We start from the raw sequence: 23,092 nt of genomic DNA, 5'->3' as shown, positions 1-23,092 counted from the left end.
GCGAAGCAGCTCTACTGACACGTTAAACTGGTTTATACTCCATCGACGAAATGTATCAAGTTATTTGGGGAAACTTTTCCCGAGGAGGAAAGTGAGTTGCTAACTCTCATTTCAGCTCTTTTAGCCATCTACCGATCTCGGGTCCAGTGGTGAGCAGAATTTTGTGCACAAAAGCAGCGAAAGTTTAGTACCTTTTCAGTAGGCAAGTCGATACTGCAGCGTACAGCGTGGAAAGACTGTACAATAAAGTATACCTCATTGTGTTAGTCAGCGTTACGAGAGATGATTTTACGGATTGGGGACGAGACTTTGGTCTTAAAATTTTTATTTATTTACTCATGTAGTGTGATGAATCCCCTACTGTTGTATCATTTTATGTTCCTCATGTTGTTACTGTTAATGCTGGTTCAGTTGTTGTTGTGTATATTATTATACGTATCAACAACAGAACCAACATTAAGTAGAACATTAATAGGAACAGAAAGTAGTGTAATAGTAGGGGATTCATCACACTAAATAAGTAAATAAATATGTTGTGCAATAGTAGTATAAGCAAATCCCCCACGTTTTGTTTGCAGTTAATTGGTAATACCATTTGGAGAAGTTGCGTCCAAGACAAATCCGATCTAAGAACAACTTCCAGAAATACTTTTGTTTCAAAAGTTGGCCTTCGTCTGCATTTTTCAAGTGTGCCGACTGTGATGTTCCGTTGCATGTGACGACGAATACCCAGACACGGCTAGAAGTCATTTTTGATTCCTCGACGTTTCTGTGAACAGCGAGCAAGCATTTTCGTGTACTTGTATGGTTGTAAGAACTCTACGCTGAAGTATCGCAAGCTACGACGACGGTAGAAAACTCGCTTGACCCCCTCCCTCGTATACCTAATGCAACTCACCCTTTCCATTCAGTGCTCACGAGATTTGAATGAAAATACATGATTTATAGTGACATCGTGACCAATGTACTAATTTCAGCAAGCTTAGGTGTCAGTTTTACAAGCTAGTGCCCCTTTTGTCGTAATTTCTGCTAAAAATATATATAAATGTATGGTACATTGCGTTGTTTTGGTATTTTACCGCAAAATTCACCTTCCAAATGAAAATTCCAGAAAGATAAATGAGCTTTATGAATAATTTCAACTCTCCATTTTGCTTTTATGTCTGTTAACCTTGTTTATGCCACTTCTCGTTTAGACTACTTGTTTTCTTTCGAAAACCCCTTTACATGTCTGCAATCAAAGTTAGCGCCATAAAAATGAAGTCATTATAAAGTGACCCATATATATATAGATATATATATAATATATATATATAGAATATATATATATATAATATACTATATGTGTAGATTATCATATATATATAAAATATATATCTATATATATATATATATAGAATATATATGTGTATATTACATATATATATAAATATATATATATATATATATATATATATATATATATATATATATATATATATTACATACATATGTACATATACTACATATATATATATATATATATATATATATATATATATATATATATATATTATATATATATATATATATATATATATATATATATATATATATATATATATGAGAGAGAGAGAGAGAGAGAGGAGAGACCTTACAGACCTTACATCTTGTTCGGGTTGCCCCAGGTCCCTCAGTGTGAGGCACCTCTAATGTCTACCAGAGAGTTGCTAGTACATCTTCCGGTATATTTTGCATCTTCCAATCTTGGATGGTCTGGGATGCAGTTTAGATATTTGTCGAGCTTATTCTTAAACACATCTACGCTCACTCCTGATATATTCCTCAGATGAGCTGGCAACGCATTGAATAGACGCTGCATTATCGATGCTGGTGCGTAGTGGATTAATGTCCTGTGTGCTTTCCTTATTTTTCCTGGTATATTTTTGGGCACTATTAATCTACCTCTGCTTGCTCTTTCTGATATTTTTAGTTCCATGATATTTTCTGCTATTCCTTCTATCTGTTTCCATGCCTGAATTATCATGTAGCGTTCTCTTCTCCTTTCCAGACTATATAATTTTAAGAATTGTAGTCTTTCCCAGTAGTCTAGGTCCTTAACTTCTTCTATTCTAGCTGTAAAGGACCTTTGTACACTCTCTATTTGTGCAATATCCTTTTGATAGTGTGGGTACCATATCATATTGCAATATTCAAGTGTACTACGAACATATGTTTTATAAAGCATAATCATGTGTTCAGCTTTTCTTGTTTTGAAGTGCCGTAACAACATTCCCATTTTTTGCTTTTTGCTTTACATTTTGCCAACAGAGTTGCTATTTGATCATTGCATAACATGTTCCTATTCATCATCACACCAAGGTCTTTAACTGCTTCCTTATTTGTGATGGTCTCATTATTAGGTCCCTTATATGCATATAGCTTTCTTTCTCTGTCTCCATAATTTATTGATTCAAATTTATCAGAGTTAAATACCATCCTATTTACCTCTGCCCAATCATATACTTTGTTAAGGTCTCTTTGTAGAGCGTTCCTATCTTCATCACAAGTAATTTCTCTACTTATTCTTGTGTCATCTGCAAAACTACTCACTACCGAATCCTTAACATTATTGTCTATGTCTTCAATCATAATAACAAACAGTATTGCAGCTAACACCGTACCTTGCGGCACACCGGATATTACCTTGGCTTCATCCGATTTCTCGTCGTTTGCAATAACTATCTGTTTTCTGTTGTGTAAAAATTCTTTTAACCATCTTCCTACTTTATCCACGATATTGTGTTTTCTAATTTTCTTCGCTAATATATTATGGTCTACTTTATCAAAAGCTTTTGCAAAGTCTAAATAAACCACATCTGTTTCATTTCCGCTTTTCATATTTTTGAATATGTTTTCACGGTGGACTAACAGTTGGGTTTGTGTACTTTTTCCGGGTATGAAACCATGTTGTCCTTTATTAAACAAATTATTTTTTATTAAATGTTTCATAATATTTTTCTTCATTACCCTTTCATACACTTTCATTATATGTGATGTTAGACTCACAGGCCTATAATTACTTGCCTCTAGTCTTGATCCACTTTTGAAAGTAGGGGTAATATACGCTAATTTGTGCTCATCATATATCTTGCCTGTATCTACACTTTGTCTTAATAATATTGCAAGTGGCTTTGCGATAGAATGAACTACTTTCTTTAACAAAATAGCAGGAATTCCATCAGGCCCTGCAGCAGCTCCATTTTTAATTTCATTAATAGCCTGCACAATATCAGCTTCATTAATATCTATGTCAGCTAAATATTCACTATTTTCATCCCTTACTTCTATATCATTATCTTCATTATCTATTCTAGGGGTGAATTCTCTCTTATATCGTTCTGCCAGTATGTTGCAAATTTCCTTTTTTTCATTCGTTAATCTCCCTTCAATTCTCAGAGGGCCTATTTCTATTCTTCTTTTATTCATCTTCTTCGCATATGAGTATAATAGTTTGGGGTTTTGCTTGATATTTAATAGGGTTTTTTTCTTCCAAGTCCCGTTTTTCATTTTCTTTTGATTGTATAATCTTTTGTTCTGCATTTTCTATCTTACTTTTTAGTTCTATAACTTTCCATGCATTTTTTTCTTTTGCAAGACCTTTTTTCCACTTTCTGATTTTCTGGAACAAGATTCTTCTGTCTCTTGGTATGCATGAATGATGTTTACTTTTCTTCTTCGGTATATATTTTTTCCACTATTATCTCCAATATTTTATATAATATCTCCGTATTTACCCTTATGTCATCACTTACGAAAATGTTATCCCAATCTTTGTTTAATTCTTCATTAATTTCTGACCATTTTATATTTTTACTGTAGAAGTTGTATTTTCCATATCCTTCCCACTTTTTCATTTCTTGCTTATCTCTATTTTCACTTGCTTTGGAATGAACTGTTAATTCTATGACATTATGGTCTGAAATACTCGCATTATAAACTATTATTTCTTTAACATAATTCATCTCGTTCACAAATACTAGGTCTAAAGTATTTTCCTTTCTTGTTGGCAGGTGATTTATTTGTTGAATGTTGTATTCTAGTAGCATATCTAATAGCTTTTCAAATTGCCTCTTATCTTCTGCACTACTATTACTCTCTTTTTTATATGTATAAGTACAACCACAATCTCCTATTCGTTCTTTTCCATTCTACGAAAGGAAAGTTGAAGTCACCAGATAGGAGAATAGTCCAGTCCTTGTGATTTCTACATATATCATCCAATTTTTCAATTATTAAGTCAAACTCTTTAGTATTAGGAGGTCTATATATTACTATGTTCATCAATTTTTCAGATTCAAATTCTACCGCTATTAGTTCACATTCTGAGTTACTATATTTCTCATATATTTTTCCTTGTTTTTTGTCTTTCCCATATATTGCGGTTCCCCCTTGATTCCTATTTTTTCTATCTGATCTATAAGTTTGGAACCCTTTTATTTGATCATCATTCCCAGTCTCTTGGAATACCAGGTTTCACTTATATTCATTATATCTATTTTCTTTTCATTTTGGGTTAGTTCTTCTAAGTACTCTATTTTTCTTTTTGAGTTACTCGTAACTAAACCCTGCGCATTCATCACTATGATGGTTTGCGTGTTTTCTCCTTCATTTAATACTGATAGTAATAAGGATTTTCCCATGTCTCTTTCCTGTTCTGGTATGTTGTTCTTTTTTTCATTTCCAGAAATTCTGACATTAAAAAATCCAACTTTTCCATAATATTTGATCTTCCTTCATCATAATTATTCATTTTGTGTCTGAATCTGCAATTTTCTCCGTTTCTGCAATATCCTCTTGCATAATAAATACAGTTATTATCTCTTGAGTAGAATTTCGGAGCTGATGCTTTGAAATTTTTTGCTGACACCTCTGCATATCTCATTGGTGGTTTGCTTTTCTCTTTTACCTGATATTCTTGATTTCTCTCTTTATTTGTTTCTTTCTTATTTTGGATTTTATTACTTGGTTGGTTATTTATTTGATTATGATTCATGGCTACAGGGTGCATATATTTGCATTTTTTGTCGAACTTACATCCTTTTCCTTCTTTTAGGTTTTTACATATTTTTGGATGCAGATCTCTGCAATCATCCCCATATCCATCTAAGTATGCACATTTACCATATATTTCATAGTTTTGACATATCTTAGGATGTTTGTAGTAACATCTTTCTCCAAATCTGCAATTCCCTCTTTTCAAAAGGTTGCAGATTTTGTCTTTCTTGTCTATTTTTTCCTCTTTCCCGTCATTGTATAGATCTGGGTAGAGCCTCTTCGGGATTTGCTTTTCTGTTGTCATATCACAGAAAAGCAAATCCCGAAGAGGCTCTACCCAGATCTATACAATGACGGGAAAGAGGAAAAAATAGACAAGAAAGACAAAATCTGCAACCTTTTGAAAAGAGGGAATTGCAGATTTGGAGAAAGATGTTACTACAAACATCCTAAGATATGTCAAAACTATGAAATATATGGTAAATGTGCATACTTAGATGGATATGGGGATGATTGCAGAGATCTGCATCCAAAAATATGTAAAAACCTAAAAGAAGGAGAGAGAGAGAGAGAGAGAGAGAGAGAGAGAGAGAGGTAAATGTAATCTTCACCATCTTTCGTATATTAGGTTGTGGCTCATTTGAAGTTCAAAAGTACTGGAGCGTGATTTTACTTGATTTTATTATTTATTTATTTTTGTCATTTATTTCCCCTTTCTAAGCAAATAGCTGTAAGCTTTTGGTATTTCGGTGGTCCTGTCCATAGCTGATTCCTGAGTGAACGAACTAGTTTCTCACATTCATTATCAGTTCCATCTCCCTTCTGTAACAACTCTCTCTCTCTCTCTCTCTCTCTCTCTCTCTCTCTCTCTCTCTCTCTCTCTCTCTCGGTCGCGTTATAGGATAATAGTTTAGTTTATGTTTTATTTTGCTTCAAGTTCATAACCTCAACTTTCCTCGGTTGAGCAGACTATGTGAACTATTCCTTGCTGTCTTTAGGGATAAACGCTTTCAAACAGCGTTCCTCGGGAAGTTTGATGAATTTACTGAAAATTCCTGTGACGGGCCATTTAATATTTTTTCGCGTCTTAAAAACAGAGGTCACAAAACGAAAAAGACGGTCCAGGTACATTTTCTCTGTCGAGGTATTTGGGATGTTCATATCCGAAATAAAACACTACATTTTTTTTCTTCTTTTCAAAACCTCCAACATTCCTCCCACTCATGCAGTGCTTGAGCAAGAGAAGTTCAAGCGCAACGTCACACGCACGCGTGGTCGGGATAACGAAGGATTTTCTCTCGGCACCTCCTACTTTGTCTTCTATCGAGTCATTCTTCGGACGCTGGAAATTGTAGGTTCGCGCCTGCGCAGACCGTTAGTACCAGAGGGACCTGCATTTCAGTTGTTCGAAGAATGGCGGCCTGCGATGTCTTCGTGTCAGCCGTTTCTTCTCAAGATGAATTCAGAGGAAAATATGAAAATTTATATATTTTTGGTTTCGACTTTTGTCTTCCGAAAATTGTGCAGTGATGGCAGAATAGTCAGTCTACTAGGGGTCTGCATTAATGAGTAATGTTTAAATTGTTGAAGGTTAAAGGAGACTGATTTGGCATGTATGCATTCAATGATGCTACGTTTGTTATTACTGTAGTCACTAGTCATATTTTTATAGGTAAATTATTATCATGCATCAGGTGACCGATTTGATTTGCGATAAATAAAATGAACGTGACAGCTAACATGGTCATTTCGTAGACCGTCGGGTAATATTTTCAGTTTTGGGCAAAAACTTCTGGAGATAGCAAAGGATATTAAATTACTATTTTCGAAAGAAAAAATACATTTGTTTTTGTAACATTAGTATAGGCAGAAGTAATGTGAAAAGGAAAATGCAAGTGACTTTAAATATGAGTATACTGCTCACTGTACACACACATGTAGGTAATGTATCGCGCTTACTTTACACACACACACACACACACACACACACACACACACACACACACACACACACACACACACTTCAACCGTTTGGATTAGCGAAATTGAAAGAGCTATTTTGATCACAAATTAAGGGACCGAACAAATAGATTTTTCAAGGTTAGAAACTTATAAGAATTCGCATTTTTTTTTATCAGACAATCATTGTAATGATTAAAAATTGGAGCTCTCAATACATACAAACATACATACATAAATACACAGCAATTAGTAATCAAGATTTATTGTTATTTAAGCACGTTCATTTCTGGGTCATTGTGTTTTTTTTTTTTTTTTCACAAATAATTGTCCAGTTCCAGGCTACTCGCCATACACTTCGTGTTTCATATGATGCACTGGTTTTCTTACCACAACCATGAGTGTGAAATTTATTGTCTATTAATTCCTATATTGTGGAGAAAATTTTGAAAAGCGTTATGAATGGCGCTTTTAACGGTAAAAGAAAGTTTCAAAATTTGTTTATACTTTACAAGAGAATATATGATTTTCCTCTAGCTTTATAAGAAGAGAGAGAGAGAGAGAGAGAGAGAGAGAGAGAGAGAGAGAGAGAGAGAGAGAGAGAGAGAGAGAGAATGTTATTTTAAATTGTACAAGAGAATGCAAATTGAAAGAAATCCTTTAAATAAAACATTACGATATGGTATCTCCCTCTTTGAATAGTTATCTTAGAAAATGCACCTTCCTGAAAATCCCTCTATCCGAGACTTTCCGACTTGATTAAATTTGTGCATTCCAAGGTAATACGAGGCTTGGTGTGTTTTGAGAACAATAGGATTACTCAGCCATGAAAACTGTCGGAAACAATGCCCTCTTTGTGGCTACCTATATTCCAGATAGATACGTTATATAATGCGTCGGGTCCCCTCCAGTCACAGCGCCTCAGTGGCGTGATCGGTATGGTCTTGATCTGCCACTTCGTTGGGCGAGAGTTCGATTCTCGGGCATTCCACTGAGGGGTTAGAGATGTGTATTTCCGGTGATAGAAGTTCACCGCCGGCGTGGTTCGGAAGTCACGTTAAGCCGTTGGTCCCGTTGCTGAATAACCACTGGTTCCATGCAACGTTTTTAAAAACACCATACACACAAACAAAACAAACCCCTTCACTCACACGTGATATAATGGCCCTTTCATTATTTTTGCCTGTAAGATTTTTGAAGTAGATTTAATTTTTGTGATGACAGTTCTTTGTGTATACTGAACTGTGGCTGTGGGGGGGGGTTTGCGACCTTGTAAAAATATTCGTGATTTAGGTGCACTTGAATTATGCTTTTGCAATTCTTAGCATTATCAATGTTTCTTTTTTTTTTTTTTTTTTAACGTTCCTGGTTGAGTGAACCATTATACAGCAACTTTCATTTATATTTATCTTCGTAAATCATTATTTCTGTGTGGTGGTGTCGGTGTGGGTGGGTGTTGTGTGGTGTGTGTGTGTGGTGTGTGTTGTTTGAAGAAAAGAACTTGCGTGGGTCAGTTACCCTCCATTCCAAAATTGATGCCAATTAATAGTCCTAAATTTTAAAAATTCTCGCTCTCTCTTATCTATCTCTCTTCTATCGCTCTCGCTCTCTCTCTCTCTCTCTCTCTCGTGTCATTTTTGATAATTTGACGTTTTGTAAAACGGTGCACCAGTCTTTTGTCCTTTGCTAATGTTTTCCCCCGTAGCGTGCGTGTTGTATTGTTGAAGTTAAGGTCATTTTCATATTGTTTCAGAATTACGGTTCGCAGTTGCTGTTATTATTAGTTGCAGGTCTTCCGTTCATTTGTTTATTTTTGCGGAGCTGTTTTGTTTGTAGAGGCATTGCTTCACTTTGGAATTGTGCTCACAATATGCATGAACCCGTGATATATAAAAGAACAATTGTACTTCTAGCCTAGTAACGAAAAGGGACAAATACTGTAGGTTACGCAAAGAAGTATCTTGTTAAGGTTCTTTGCAGCGTCCCTTCAACTCCTAGCTGCAAGCCCTTTCATTCCTTTTACTGCACCTCCGTTCGCATTCTCTTCCATCTGAAGTTCCACCCTCTCCTAACAATCGTTTCGTAATGCAGCTGCGATGTTTTCCTCCTATTGCACCTTTAAAACATTTCTCTCAATTTTCCTTTCACCGCTGAATGACCTCACAAGTCTCAGAGCTTGGATTTAGCTATATTTTTGTTTTATTCTATTCCTGTCTTGGTTTCCAGTTGGTCCTGCATTTATTTCTATGTCCACCGTCTCTTCCTATTCAATCTTACCATGACGAAAAAGTGACATGACGGTCACGGCATTTTACAATGTCAAAATTACGCTGTTAGGTGACAACCTTCGCGATAAGATCAAATCCCTCATTTTCAATGGAGGTTCAGACGAGCGCAGTGGACTCCATCAACTTGCTGTAGCAGAGGGTTTCATATTATTTGAATTTTGTTGCTTTGCCCTTCATCGTAGCTCTTACATCACATTTATCGAAAGAAGCATCTCTCTCTCTCTCTCTCTCTCTCTCTCTCTCTCTCTCTCTCTCTCTCTCTCTCTCTCTCTCTCTCTCTCTCTCTTTTTTTTTATACTGTGGAAATAAAACATTATGTTTAAAAAAAAAACTCGTGCATGTAAACTGCGATGCTGAAAGTGAATGCCGTCTTGTTTTCGTTCGTTGCCCCACACTCGTTTCGCCTGGGGCATCGGTGACCTAACGTGTGTGACCTCATATTTGTCATTTTGTCGTCGTAGGGCATTCGCTGAGAAGTAAATGGTGGACTCGTCCCTTGCGCTATTATTTCAGGTCTTTTTGAGATTTTAAGTGTCGTTTCAGGTTGAGGTTGGAGATTCGTGGCTGTCTCTTCTCAAAAGATGATAAATAATAATAAATAAGTAATAAATACTAAATACATCGAGGTCGTCGAGTTTTGCTGTTAGAATATAAACGTGGTTACTGTTTACTTTAAAATTAACCCGGTAACATAGATAACTAATTGTGCTGTTAATTTATGCTATCGTAACACATGCACACGAAACTTCAGCTTTTAAACATAGATTTAACGTTACAAAAGCTCCATAGCCTGTGACCCAAATGTATATTTCTCGTTTTACAGACGAGGTATCCGTATGATGGCTGCTACATCAGTTCGTGACGAGTTCGGACTGAAAAGCGAATGTAGAAAATGGAATGTAAGATAGTATCAAAATAGGTACATATTCGATTTTTCATCGGTGTTTTATACGTAACCCGGATGAGTGAGTTGGGGATGGCTACAGATTTAGTCATTACCATGCAGAATGTTTTATTGAGATCACCTGTAATTTATTTACAGTTTGTGTATAGAGAAGATGACAACTGCTTTTTCTTGCTGTATTTGTGTATCAAGTAAATCTGAAAATTCAGTGTGGAAGACTCATCCAGTTGTCGGTGGTCATTCATTTCTGCTTTCCACATATTTCAAATATTTTATGTCAGCTAGATTTAGAGTTCTGAATCTTTGTGTAGTGGTAGTCAGTCATATCTACGCATAGGGGATGCCAATACACGTTATTTTCACATTCTTTTAGATGTACACATGTGTACATTATTGCTCTGAATGACTTGTTCACACGTACTTACGTATAGACCGTACTCAGTTAATACAGAAACGGAATGCTTTAAGCTGCACCTTTGTGGCGCAGACATGCATACATATAATGTGTATATATATATATATATATATCTATATATATATATATATATATATATATATTAATATATAATTATTGTAAATTTTTTAGCTGCTCCTTTCGTTTGTTTTTAAACCGACGCCTAACATATTTTTCTTGAGTCTAGGAGATATTTTCAGAGCCTCGGTGTCATCAACGCAAGTTGTAAAAGTAATAAAAAGACGTGAAGGCGAGGCAGTTTTTTTTACAGGTTTTCAGAATGATTTTATGACAAGAGTTTCTGCCCAAAATGCGTCGTGTCGAAAGAGGGAACCTTTCTCCTATTTGGAAAGGATTTCTGGAATATGCGTGGCACGCTTTCTTTTCTCTTCCTAGAAATGAAAGGGAAATAGGATTTACCTTTCTGCATGCACAAATAACATAAAGTTTATAAGTTATTTCGCCAGTTTCAGGAGAATCGCTTTAAGTAACAAGCTTTTTTTTTAACTATAAAACGATTGCATTTATACCTTAAAGAAATAAAATGAACACAGCATAATGAAAATGATATAAGTGACCTTTAAATACTTTCCTGCTAAAGGCAGAGGGGTATCTACACTGAAGCTCGTTTTTAGGTTTTTGTATAGTGAAATGTCTTTAATAGTATTTTAATTTAAGTTCGTTTTCATCTGTTTCAATTTGTTGAATGCATTAATGTATTTTTTAGCTTAAAGGTGTCGAGTCTACTTTTACAGAACCTGAAAATGGACGTTTTATCCGAAATGATGCAACATAGACTTATTGAGCTGTAAAACTCCTTGTGATTCTCTAGGAGTATGGTGTAACATCATGATAATTTACTTCACGGAGACTTTTTTTTTTTCTGGGCTCTATAATTATATAGAATTCCTTATTTATATTTTGGCAAAAGTTTTGCCAATCAGCCGCTTATTTTAACTACTATCATTTTTCATTTCCTCATATTCCATACTGATTCAATAGACGATGTGCCAAAGACTTCCCATGTGTACCTCAAAATCTCATGTTTAAGTGATTAATTATTTCTTTACAAGATATGTACCTAATATTCGAAGGACAGTTGTTTTAGCTTTGCCACAAAGTCTTTACTTTTACGAGATATTTAGAGTTACCGTTATGTTCAGAATATGAAAGCTGGAGTATATTATATGTATGTGAGGTGTTTGCGACGAATGAGTTTTGTCGTTAAGAGATTCCTTTAATAGTTCTTAGCAGGGCAAGTTTTGAAATGTTCGTTGTCCTCAGAAGTGGAAATATCCTTATTTCCCTAATATAACAATTACATTTGATCTTCGTGATAGGTTCAGACGGTGAAATAATTTCGTTAAATGATATGTAACTAATTCATTGTCCTCTCATAATACAAGTAACCAGTTATGATCAGTTATGATTTAGGTATGAAATTAAAGAAGACCTTATGGTATTGCGCTTGTTGTGACAGTCGGTTAAAACAAATAACTAAGTTGTGTTGCCTTGTGGTACAGCAATCTTCAGTGTTTGTATCGTGTGAGAGTTGAAGTCAAAACTACAGGAGAGTTAGCAAAGACTATCTTATCCGTTATTGCGTATGTGTGTGTTTTAGTGATGCTTATTCGTGATGTTCGTCGCATGTTTACATGTAAAAAGTTTTCGTGAATTTTATAACAGATGTAGTCAACTTTTTTTTCATTGCTAGTACTCGTATTCAGTGCCTTTGAACGGCAGTATGCATAAAATAATATTGTATTTATGCGCATTCGTGCTTGAAATCAGGTTTTCGTGTATTGAAACTCGAACGTTTGCCCATTGATAACGTCTTTACATTACTAATCAGCTTATCACTTGAATGTTGCAAGTAATAAATGTGTTACAGTGTACAGATTCTGATGTAAAATACCCACAAGGCTCTTTTAAGTATTTGCTCTCTTAATTAATTCTGCCATCAAATGAAATTTGCCACGAAGTAGTGCACAGACATGAAGAAATGTTCAGACCAACACTAATGAATGGCGTGAGAGTACTGCAAGAAATATTTTAGGATTCGATTTCTCTTTTCATATTTTTCCAAGAATTACCTTTCGCACGTTAGCTCTCGCCTTATTTCCAGTGCGTTGCTATCTTCAAAATCTTTGCCGTAGTGACGGAGATCGTAAAATTTGATAAGGGCTGTGGCTCTCCCCATTGTGGGTGTTTCTAGTCTGTGATTCATCTCTGGCCAAGAAATTCTTCCAGTCATCGTCGCTATAATCACCGCCTTTCACTTCTTTTGTTTTTCTGGTATTTGGGCATCTTCGTATCTCGGTCGTCCATAGCAGCGTTTGTTTCTGTTCAACTGTAATATAGTGTAAACACTGCTCAGTTTTTGTCGTGAAATTCAACCTTAGCCTTTATTGAAACACGTTCTCCACACTTCTAGATACTGTAGGGATAGATATACGCGTACCATTATTAAAACAGAAAAGTCTATGCTGTAAACTTAGTCAGTTTCTGCAGTAGTCTTAGTCATTCCAGCGATCTATAGATAAGCATTTTCCCGAGAGGCTTTTTCTTCTACGTTGAATAAGTTAAGTCAGCAACTCGGGGAACAAATTGCTCGAGATTTTCCATCAGGTCCCCACTCCTCCATCATAGTTTCCCTTTGGGCTCGATGTAGATAGATGGTTCGCTGCAGGACTGCTCTTGGTGGTGGTTCGTTGCAGCGAGTCTGGACGTAAAAAGTGAAATCAGTGTACCAGTGTAAAGTGGGTCGTGGTGCTCTGGGCAGGGCACCAACCGCAGCAGCGGCTGTAGGAACATCCCACGTTGCTGCCCTGCTGCTGTCTCTGCTCTGCCATGTTCTATGCCATCGTTCCACTACCTTAACCCTCCTCCTCCCCCGCCCTCTCCTACCATCCTCATCCACCTTCCCTCATCCCCACTGCCTCCTCCTTCCTAGTGGTAATCCTGCCAAACTACCTGTCTTCTGGTCCTTGTGTTCTCCTCCCTATTCTCATCAGCTACAGACGGCTGTGTCGATTATTCATTTTCCAAGTTCTGTTCCTGACAGACGTTGGGTTACTGAAGTGTAGGGTAGATATTTCCGGTTTGTTTGGCCTGAGAAACTTAAGTTCGGGCTATAGCACTTTTTAGAACTTTTATTGTATAAAAGAAAATTAATTTTATAGAAAAAACCCATGGTACTAGGAGAAATCACCACAGACGGTAGAGTTTTTATTAAAGTAGGAAAGAAAGGCAACTCGTTATAGAAAAAAAGTAAGATGATGAATAAATTTTTTAGTATTTTGGGCATTGTAGGAAGAGGAAGCGAGTACCAAAGATGTTATCCGAACTGAATCAATAGACAAGGAGAGAGAGAGAGAGAGAGAGAGAGAGAGAGAGAGAGAGAGAGAGAAATTCCTTTGTTTAAACTCTCGAGAGGGAAATCGCGGCGCCCAGAATTCATATACCTCTCCAGGCACCTTCAGTGGCATAATGGGGTAGGAGGAACAGGGTGGGGGGAGGGGCGGGGACGAGTTATGGTGTTGAGGAGGCTGAAGATAGAAAATGAAATCCGCCTCCCCTCCTCCACTTCTCCCCCTCCCCCTCCAGTCTTCCTCCTCGGCCGCGCCACTCTTACCTCCTTCCTCCCAGGGGATGCAATGTTTTGATGCCAGTTCTTCAGAAATTTGTCATAACTGGAAGCTATCGAGCGATACATCACGTTTGGTGGTACCTATCGTAATTTAGTTAGGTTCTGTTGCATCTTTAATTTGCAGTTACTATATTTTCTGTTTATATTGCTAATAGCAGGACAGTTCCTGTGAGAAGTTTCTAGAGTTGTGGATTTTTCATTTTAGTTTATTTGTAGTTACGGATTTACTTAAGTAAGGCTTCTTAGAGTTCTTGTTATTTATTTCTGACTAAAGGTACTATAACTTTTGTTTGCCTTAATTTTTTTAGCAATATCTGCAATGTAGCTAATTTGCCTTGGAGGTCTGAAATGAAAGACAATAGAGCAACTAGCTTTTATTGAGAGAGAGAGAGAGAGAGAGAGAGAGAGCATACGTGTGTGTGTATGCATGTCAGCACCCTAAGCAGCAGCAGTCATTAACGATGAGAAGAGGGCTCATGCATCTTACTTTCTCTCTCACTCTTTCTCTGCCTCACTCTCTCCCTAATACGTCTCTTTTTATTCTCGATTCGTGAACGGCTGTCCATATAAATGAACCGACACCAGAGCTGACGTCACAATAATAACAGTTTTTGATCAGCGGAAAGATTTGTTTGGGTTCTACAGTCGAGGCAGCAACTGGTACCACTCTCTTCAGATGAACGCGAACCCACACATTGTGCAAGCAAACATCAGTAAGGTTGAACGTGCTAAAAAGGTTGTTCACATACGCACACCAAGCCCCCCAGTCCATAACGGACTTGTGCATACTTAACACAGGCAGCCGTAGACAGGTCGCAAGCATAGCTTCACGCGCTCCTGAACAGAAGACCGATCGCATGTGAAGATGAACGGCATTTTGTACAGAGCTTCCTATTAAAAATAGCTGAAACTCTTGTATGGAAACTCTCTCAGTGGGAGCCGAGTAATCACATTTCTGCCACTGGCGTAGCTATTAGGCCTAATAGTGGTTATATCTCCTCTTTCTTTGCTTTGGCAGAAAACTATGCTCCTTTACACTTGTGTTATGTCCCTCACGTCTTAATCAACATAAGCAGGTGTATATTAAGTATATAGTTTCAAGCAGAATTTAAACACGGAAATAGATACGTAGTTCTTATAGGCACTATACAATCGACTATCAGACCGAGAATAGTAAATTACAATTAAATGTAACATGCTGCGCGAATAGCATGGCAGAATAAAGAGTATGTAATGTTTTAAAGGCGAAAAAATGTTTCACTTTCTCATGGAGTAAACCTACAAACTACTTTGTTGTTGTTGTTGTTTTTGCTTTTGTTTGGGGTAGGTAAGGTCTAGGGAAGAGCCTAAAAAGGTATGAAAAAAGGTGTTTTGCATTGAGTTAAAGATACAGGAATTTTAAGATAGGATATTTGTGATATATTTATTAGAATGAAAATGTAAAAAATAAATAATGAGCATGTTAAACAGCACAGAAAATTATTTTGCTAATAAAATATAGCATATTCATTTTAATTTTCTTTGGTGAAACAATGCTGTATTTGAACGTAGATTTTAGCTCGTTTTAATATATATTTGGTGTATTGAATTTAGAGGCTGTTTCTGTTTAATTATTTTGTGTTTCCATTTATACCTGAGAATATATGAACCTGTTTAATGTGAATCTTTTGTATTTGATCCTGGTTGTTAGTGTGAATTGAATTGACTGTAGATTTTAGGTCAGAGGCCAAACACTGGGACCTATAAGGTCATTCAGCGCTGAAACGGAATTGGACAGTAACAAGTTTGAAAGGTGTAACAAGAAGAAAACCTCGCAATTGCACTATGCATTAATTGTTAGGAGAGGATGGAAACTAAGATTGTTAATATGTGTATTCATTGCGAAGACCACTTCACGTTAGGGAATACAATGTTTACTTACGCGCGAGGGAAAAGTCTTGCACGCGTCTGAGTAATATCACCTTTGCTAATATCATTTTTGTGTGCTGCTGACAACGACGTGACCAGCGTTTTCTTAAATCCTTTTTTATGGGATTTTTTAAATTTATCAGACAACGGCGTGACCAGCGTTTTCTTAAATCCTTTTTTTATGGGATTTTTTTTACATTTATCAGACAACGGTGTGACCAATGTTATTTAGATGAAAAGGAACATGAAAAAGTTCATAGCAAAGTTTTTACATTTAAAAATAAAAACATGAATGTCGGCAACTCTTATGAAGCAATTCAGCAAACATTCCTATATTTCTTGTTTTTGATAACCATCCTCTCTGGCTTCAGATGACATCTGCAGGGGAAGACACCGACCTGGAGCACAAGATGGACGTTTCGCACTCGGAAGAAGAAGAACCGGAAGTGCAGCCGTGTCCTGTCGGCAGAGGGGACGACCAAGATCGGCTGCATCCTTCAGCAGTCAAGGATCAAGTCGGGTCAAATAGGATGGCGCAGCTTTTGGCCATTTACCAGAAGAAGGCGAGTAGCTGTTGTTATTATTCAGATAGAAAAACTTTATTCTATTGTAAATCTTCTTGTAGTAGGATGTAGAATTTAGGTCAAATCCAAGCGCTGGGACTTAAGAGGTCATTCAGGACTGACACTGAAATTGACTGTTAAAAGGTTCGAAAGTGTAACAGGAGGAGAACCTCGCATTTGCGCTATGAATTAATTCTTAGGAGAGGGTTGAGGAAGGTAAGATGGAAGTGAGAATATGAAAGGAGGTACAATAATACAATGAAAGGGGTTGGAGTTAATCTTGTACTTCACACTCCGTGCAATGTTTGTAGTCATGATAACATTCAATGCGGTTGAGTCCTTGCGCTTGCATATCTGTATAATATCATTATGGAGCTTAAATAACAAAGCGCGCGCACACACACACACACACACACACATATGTATATATATATATATATATATAGATATATATTATATATATATATATATTTATATATATATTTATATATATATTCCCCTTCGGTTAAGCATATATGAAAATATATTAATTCCGAGGTAGAGTGAATTAGATATTAAAGGACATTTGTAGCTCGATGTATGTATATGAATCACGGTAATGTGATATGACTTATATAAAGGCTACGTGCTGTCATAAGCACTACAACACTACCGAGGTCGAGGTGGGTTAATGCTGGCTCCAAATCAGCGAATACCTGAGCGCGAAAGGTATTTGAGGGTGAGAGACGGCATTAACTTATAGCCTCTTGCGGTGGTGGAGTGGGTAAAAGCTTCACTGACGCTCCTAGATTTGTATGGTGTCCTGGGTTTGCGCCTGGCCGCCGACAATTCTATTATCGCCTAATAAAATTCCCCTTGGGTTAAGCATATATGAAAAAATATTAATTCCGAGGTAGAGTGAATTAGATATTAAAGGACATTTGTAGCTCGATGTATGTATATGAATCACTGTAATGTGATATGACATATATATATATTATATATATATATATATATATATATATATATATATATATATATATAAAATGTGTGTGTGTGTGAAATAATAACGGATATGAAGAAAGAGTAGCCGGTAACAATGAGCATAATGTGGAATGAAAGTTAACATCTATTCCGCACTGAGGCACACGCGCGTAATCGCTCACATGTATAGTTGTGTTGGTTTTTTTGCTATTTAAATCGTAACTGAAATGGAACGTGGTTTTAAGGCGTTTTTTTTTCTTACTGAATTATACAATGTTCCCTCAAAATTCCAAGAAATTACGAATGGAATTTGGTCTTCAGACGGAACTTAATTACGAAAATTGCTTTGTTATTTACGTCTTTGGAAGTTCATTTACTTGGTTGCTTTTATTTGCACGAGTTTCTTATATTTATTTAGTCTTTCTTGCATTTATTTGTCTCTTCGTGTTTTTGTAATGTCTAGAGTCTAGACTTTTAGAATTAAATCAAATAACGAATGCATGTTAGTTTAATAGTCTGAAACACTCGTTAAAAGATTTGATTCCCCGGCTGACCGCTTTCGGCGTGGTCTCATATCAGCTCAGACCCACTACCGCATTACAGGTCAAAGGTGTAACGGGAGGTCGGGGAAGGTAACTCGAGATTTTCAATTGCGGTTTCGTTGAGGTGGGATGTTTGCCCCGTGTCAATTGCAGCCGTGGTGGCAAATAATGTATCAAGTCATTTACCGTTCCCTAAATCACATGTACATGTCGCTTCTGTTCATTTTGAGTTACAGTTAATGGAGCTGTGGTTGCTGCAAGCAATATCATTTCATTTGAATCACACAGTTTCGAAAAATTATAATAGGATCATAACAGGTAATTTTATGAAGATATATCCATAAACAATTGTTCTGTTCTTTCGTGTCATTCATTTTCTTAGGTTATATAAGATATATTTTGTAACGAAAGTGGATGAATGTCGAGTACATGTGCTCGGTGCCTGGGCTAGATAATGAAAATTCGTTATTGAACGTCAAGATTGTAAAGGTTTAATGTAATTCATCACTTATGCTATATCCAATATTTTACATTAATTTACTGCATTTGATTTTTGTGATTTCATGTCCTTGAAGAATGCCATTACTGTCCAATCTCTCTGCAGGCATTTGCACATCTCTGTTCTGCTATGCATTGGGATTCCTTCTTATAAATGGAATAGTCCAGTTCTTATTCCTCGAACTTTGTGACCTTCCCGAAATCATTGAATGGGAGAAATCAGCTGAGATTTGATGATTTGCTACGACGAGGTACGACCTAAGTATTTTTGAATCGAGGGATATGTGGCGATTTAGTTACTTAATAGCCCATTCATTTTTACTGGAGCCTTTTCGTATTCCTTATATACTATTGACTGTACTGGGTAAACCCATGCGTTCGTCGATACGACTTAAGTTCATTTACTCATTCTTAATTTTGACATAGGGATGTTCTTTACTTTGGGTTTTTGTTGTTTATTCCATTACAACGAAGACTATTCATCATCTCCCATGTCATTTTTTGTTGCACATTTAAGTTTATTTTATGCATAGATCACCTATTCTGTAGAGGTTCGACCTCTGCGTTTTCTTCTGTCTTTTAAATATTTCGTTGTTCAGCGTTTTTTCAGTGGTCTTATTTTACAAGATCCATCTTCTTGACCTGTAAGCCATGTTGTACTTTTCCTTTTATTGTCTTTCTGTTAACGTTTTTGTTGGTCTTCACATTTCCTTATGCTGCCATTGTCGCCGCCTTGTCATATGAATGCGCCATTAGGTAGCTAATGGTCCCGTTCTGTTCTTTGAAAAGCCTTTTTGTATTGTCATAAACGTGACGCTTCCTCAATGCAAACTATCCCCTTGTACTCTAAAGTTCAATCTTGTTCTCGTACACTACTTTTAACCTTTGCCCAGTCTGTTTGGCTATGTTCTGCTGTCAGTCCGTGTGCTTGCACATCAGCTCCTCTGTAATCATGAACTAACATAAGCTGTGAGGTAAGAAGGAGTCAGTTCCAGTCAAGTAAATAACCGTGTGTACTTTCTACTCCGTAACTATTTGTCTGTTGTTTCTATTCAGCGACAAACATGCTTTTTTTTTTATTACTTTTGTGTTATAAGGTGCCATATTTCACTATGGGAGCATTAATTCCATAAGGTACAGGGACCACTTGCCCATAATATCCATTATGACGTCGCTGATTAAACATCTGTGACGAGGCAACCTTGAGGAGCAGATGACTCAGGCCTTTCTCTTGCGTCATCCATGTTTAGTATTGATGGATGTAGTTGGGTATTATTTTTATTATGGTATGTTTATCAGTGCACATGATCTAAGGAGCTTCATGGTTATGACTAACATTCATTTTGTCAGAGTGTCTCTAATTGTGGTCTCCATGCAATGCATTTTAAGTATACAGACATATTGGTACTGTATTAGTAGATTGCTTTCCAGTATTGATATAAAGGAAATCTAGCAAAATAGGACACACATATATGTATGTATGTGTATATATTTCTATTTCCAGCAAAAAACTCGCTAATAATTACTACTACATTCGTTTCTTCAACAGGTTAGTTTAGTATCGCCCCCAAATGCAGAAACTGCCACACCATTAACCACATATTTATACATGCACAAAAAGGCTCATAAGCAGCATGTCGAACCCCAACATAGTGTCATTTACTTCTGTCTGAAGTGCAATCTCTCTCTTGAATATTAAGGGTCACCCATTCCACTTCCTCTTCTACTGAATCTATGAATTAATTCCCAGGTGTTTATTCTCTCATATATCCCAAAACTTCCAAATTATACACATCAAATTATCGGGCTTCGTTCTCTCCACATTGCTATCAATAAAACAAAGCAAGCCAGCATCAGAGAAGCAAATAAATTAGAAGAAAGAGAGATAAAAACAAAGAAAAATGAATAAGACAAACATTACAAATAAGCTATGAAGTAAGACTCTCGTCATCCTGCTCAACAAGGAAGGGAATTGTTTGTGTTTAGTTGTTCAGGTGTCGTCATTTAAATAATTTTGTTCCTTCACATTTGCTGCATATATTCATTTTTTGTGTCTATAACTAGGGAAAATTGTGCATTTGCCAAGCTTAATTTTTGCTTGGAGACATCCCTCGAGCATTTATGTGATAATTATGCCTCTGAAATAATCACAAGATACAGAGAGTTTCCTTCCTTGAACAGGTACAGTTCCCAGCCAATTATTCATTCATTTATAACAGAACGTGAAGCTCTAGGCATATGGAGGGTTTTAGGTAGATGATAAATTGAAAATTAACATATAACTAACAAAACCACATAGCTTAGTCACACAAGTTTTGTTTTCCTTTTCCTAAATGAGAATTGAAACATTAGATGTTAATGTCCAAGGTAGACATTTAATTGAGAAGAACCCAAAAGGAATGAAGATCTTTAATCCCCTACCACTGGTAGAATCTTTTGTCAAGGTCGTCCTTATTCCCCTAATTACACATTAGAATTCCGTTTTTTACCTATTTTCATTATTCTTTCCAACTTTATAGCATTCCATTTACAATCCATTCATTTTTGACATAAAATCATTTTCAGTTCTGTATTTTTTCAATAATTCTAAGTTTTTTTAATCTCATATTGACACCCATACATCATCTTTTAAAGTTTTTAGAAATTTATATTTGAAAATATCCTTAACCTTTTTGGTAAATTTTGCAATTCCCTATTTTCAACTTCGCATATTAATTTTGAAACACTAAGACTCCATAACCTAAACTAGCATTGTTTCTTACAGGTACATGACAGCAAGAGAGTCATTGTCCGGTTAAAGCAGCAGAAAGATGCACAGCTTCAGTCTGTGATAAACCAGTTGTTAATCCTTGAAGCTCAACTTAGGCGAGAACAGAAAGGCATCATTGGGCAGCTGGTGGAGAGAGATAATGTCATTGCTGCGCAAAGACAAGAGATTGAAAGACTTAGAAGAGATAATAGACGATTAATCAACAAGTTGAAAAAATTTAGTGAAATGTGTGAAAAGGCTGGAAAAGTGGATCAAACTGAACCAAGGGTGAAAGTGAGCCGAGTTGATTCCCCAGAAAATAACACTTCACCCAGTAAAGTACAGAATACAAATGTTGGAAATTCACCCATCAGAAGCAAAAGTTCATCTGGGATGATACGTGTAGCCACTAGTATATCAGAATTAATTAGTTCAAATAATGATGTTAGTTTGCTGAAACCCCATGAAACTCACAATCACGTTGTAAGCAGTAAATATCATCATTCAGTGGAATATGTTAATCCAAATGTTGCCTATGTGCGGGCTACAACAAATCGTGTCTTCCATAAGCCTCCTATTGCTGAGAAGCCTAAGAGTTTGAATCGTCTCATGCAGATACATCCTAACAATAAAAACATCCAGCAGCAAGTTTTTGTTACTTCAGGGGAGAAAGAGTGCTCAATAGTATCAACCATCAGCAGGTTGTTAGAGGAGGAATCAGACGCAACCAATACTGGTGGATCTTGTAGTAGTGAGCCCTCTTCTCCAGAAGCAACACTGAAACCTGTCACTCCAAGAGTCATACGTTTGGCACGGCAGTTTGAAGAAGGAATAAATACCCATAATACAATCAGTCTAGCTTCGAATAGTTCTCCCGAATTTCTAAGAAGTGAGGAACAGACTTCAAAGTCATACATCATGGATGAATATGAGGTATGTCATTGTTGTTATATTTTTGTGTGTTCATTGGCTTCTTTATTAACTTATACATTTTCTAATTAAGATGTGGGTTAGTGAGTTTTCTTATAAAATTTTATCATTAAGTAGAAGTAATTTTTTGCCACAGTAGTTACAATTTACATAATGCTAATTTATGTTTGATATACATGATTAGTTTAATCACAATAATTAAATTTACCATTTTTACAATGTTTACAATTTTTTAAAATGAGAAATCTGTTTTGCAAGAGTGAAAAGTTGCTGATCATCTGATCAATTACGTATTTAAACCTTGACTGTCTGTTCTCTATAAGTAGCTGAGAAGATAAAAGGCTATTAGCTAGTCATTAGTGATTTCCCTTATTGAGTTTGTATGTCCATAAACAATCTGATAAGATAAGATCATACATGTACAGCTTTCTACATAAAATATGAAATAATACTCTATGGTTATACTTTACTGTTATTAGTTTTAAAATTGATCCTGATAAGGTATGTAAATATATATATGTTGCTGTGGTAGTGTTTAACACTCGCCCCAGTTCTATACCGACACCTTTTATTTAGGTGAGCGAGTCAGAGACTTCTGACATGTCCAATTTAGCAGTTCTCTGGTATCATAGCAATATTTTACTAGAA

The 23,092-nt window shown here is 36.2% G+C and overlaps 1 protein-coding gene across 1 annotated transcript in view; it reads left to right on the top strand.

The window, feature by feature from the left end:
- LOC135197902 (uncharacterized) overlaps positions 1-23,092 on the top strand; it is a 98,270-nt gene that overhangs the window by 65,306 nt on the left and 9,872 nt on the right. The window contains exons 3-4 of the mRNA XM_064225126.1: positions 16,571-16,762; positions 21,530-22,447. Coding sequence (XP_064081196.1) covers positions 16,571-16,762; positions 21,530-22,447 — 1,110 coding nt within the window. The remainder of the gene's footprint in view (positions 1-16,570; positions 16,763-21,529; positions 22,448-23,092) is intronic.

The sequence above is a fragment of the Macrobrachium nipponense genome, chromosome 21, assembly GCF_015104395.2.
Source record: "Macrobrachium nipponense isolate FS-2020 chromosome 21, ASM1510439v2, whole genome shotgun sequence".
Classification (NCBI taxonomy): domain Eukaryota; kingdom Metazoa; phylum Arthropoda; class Malacostraca; order Decapoda; family Palaemonidae; genus Macrobrachium; species Macrobrachium nipponense.
The sequence above is the reverse complement of the archived record's forward strand: the minus strand, read 5'-3'. Positions and strand labels throughout refer to the sequence as shown.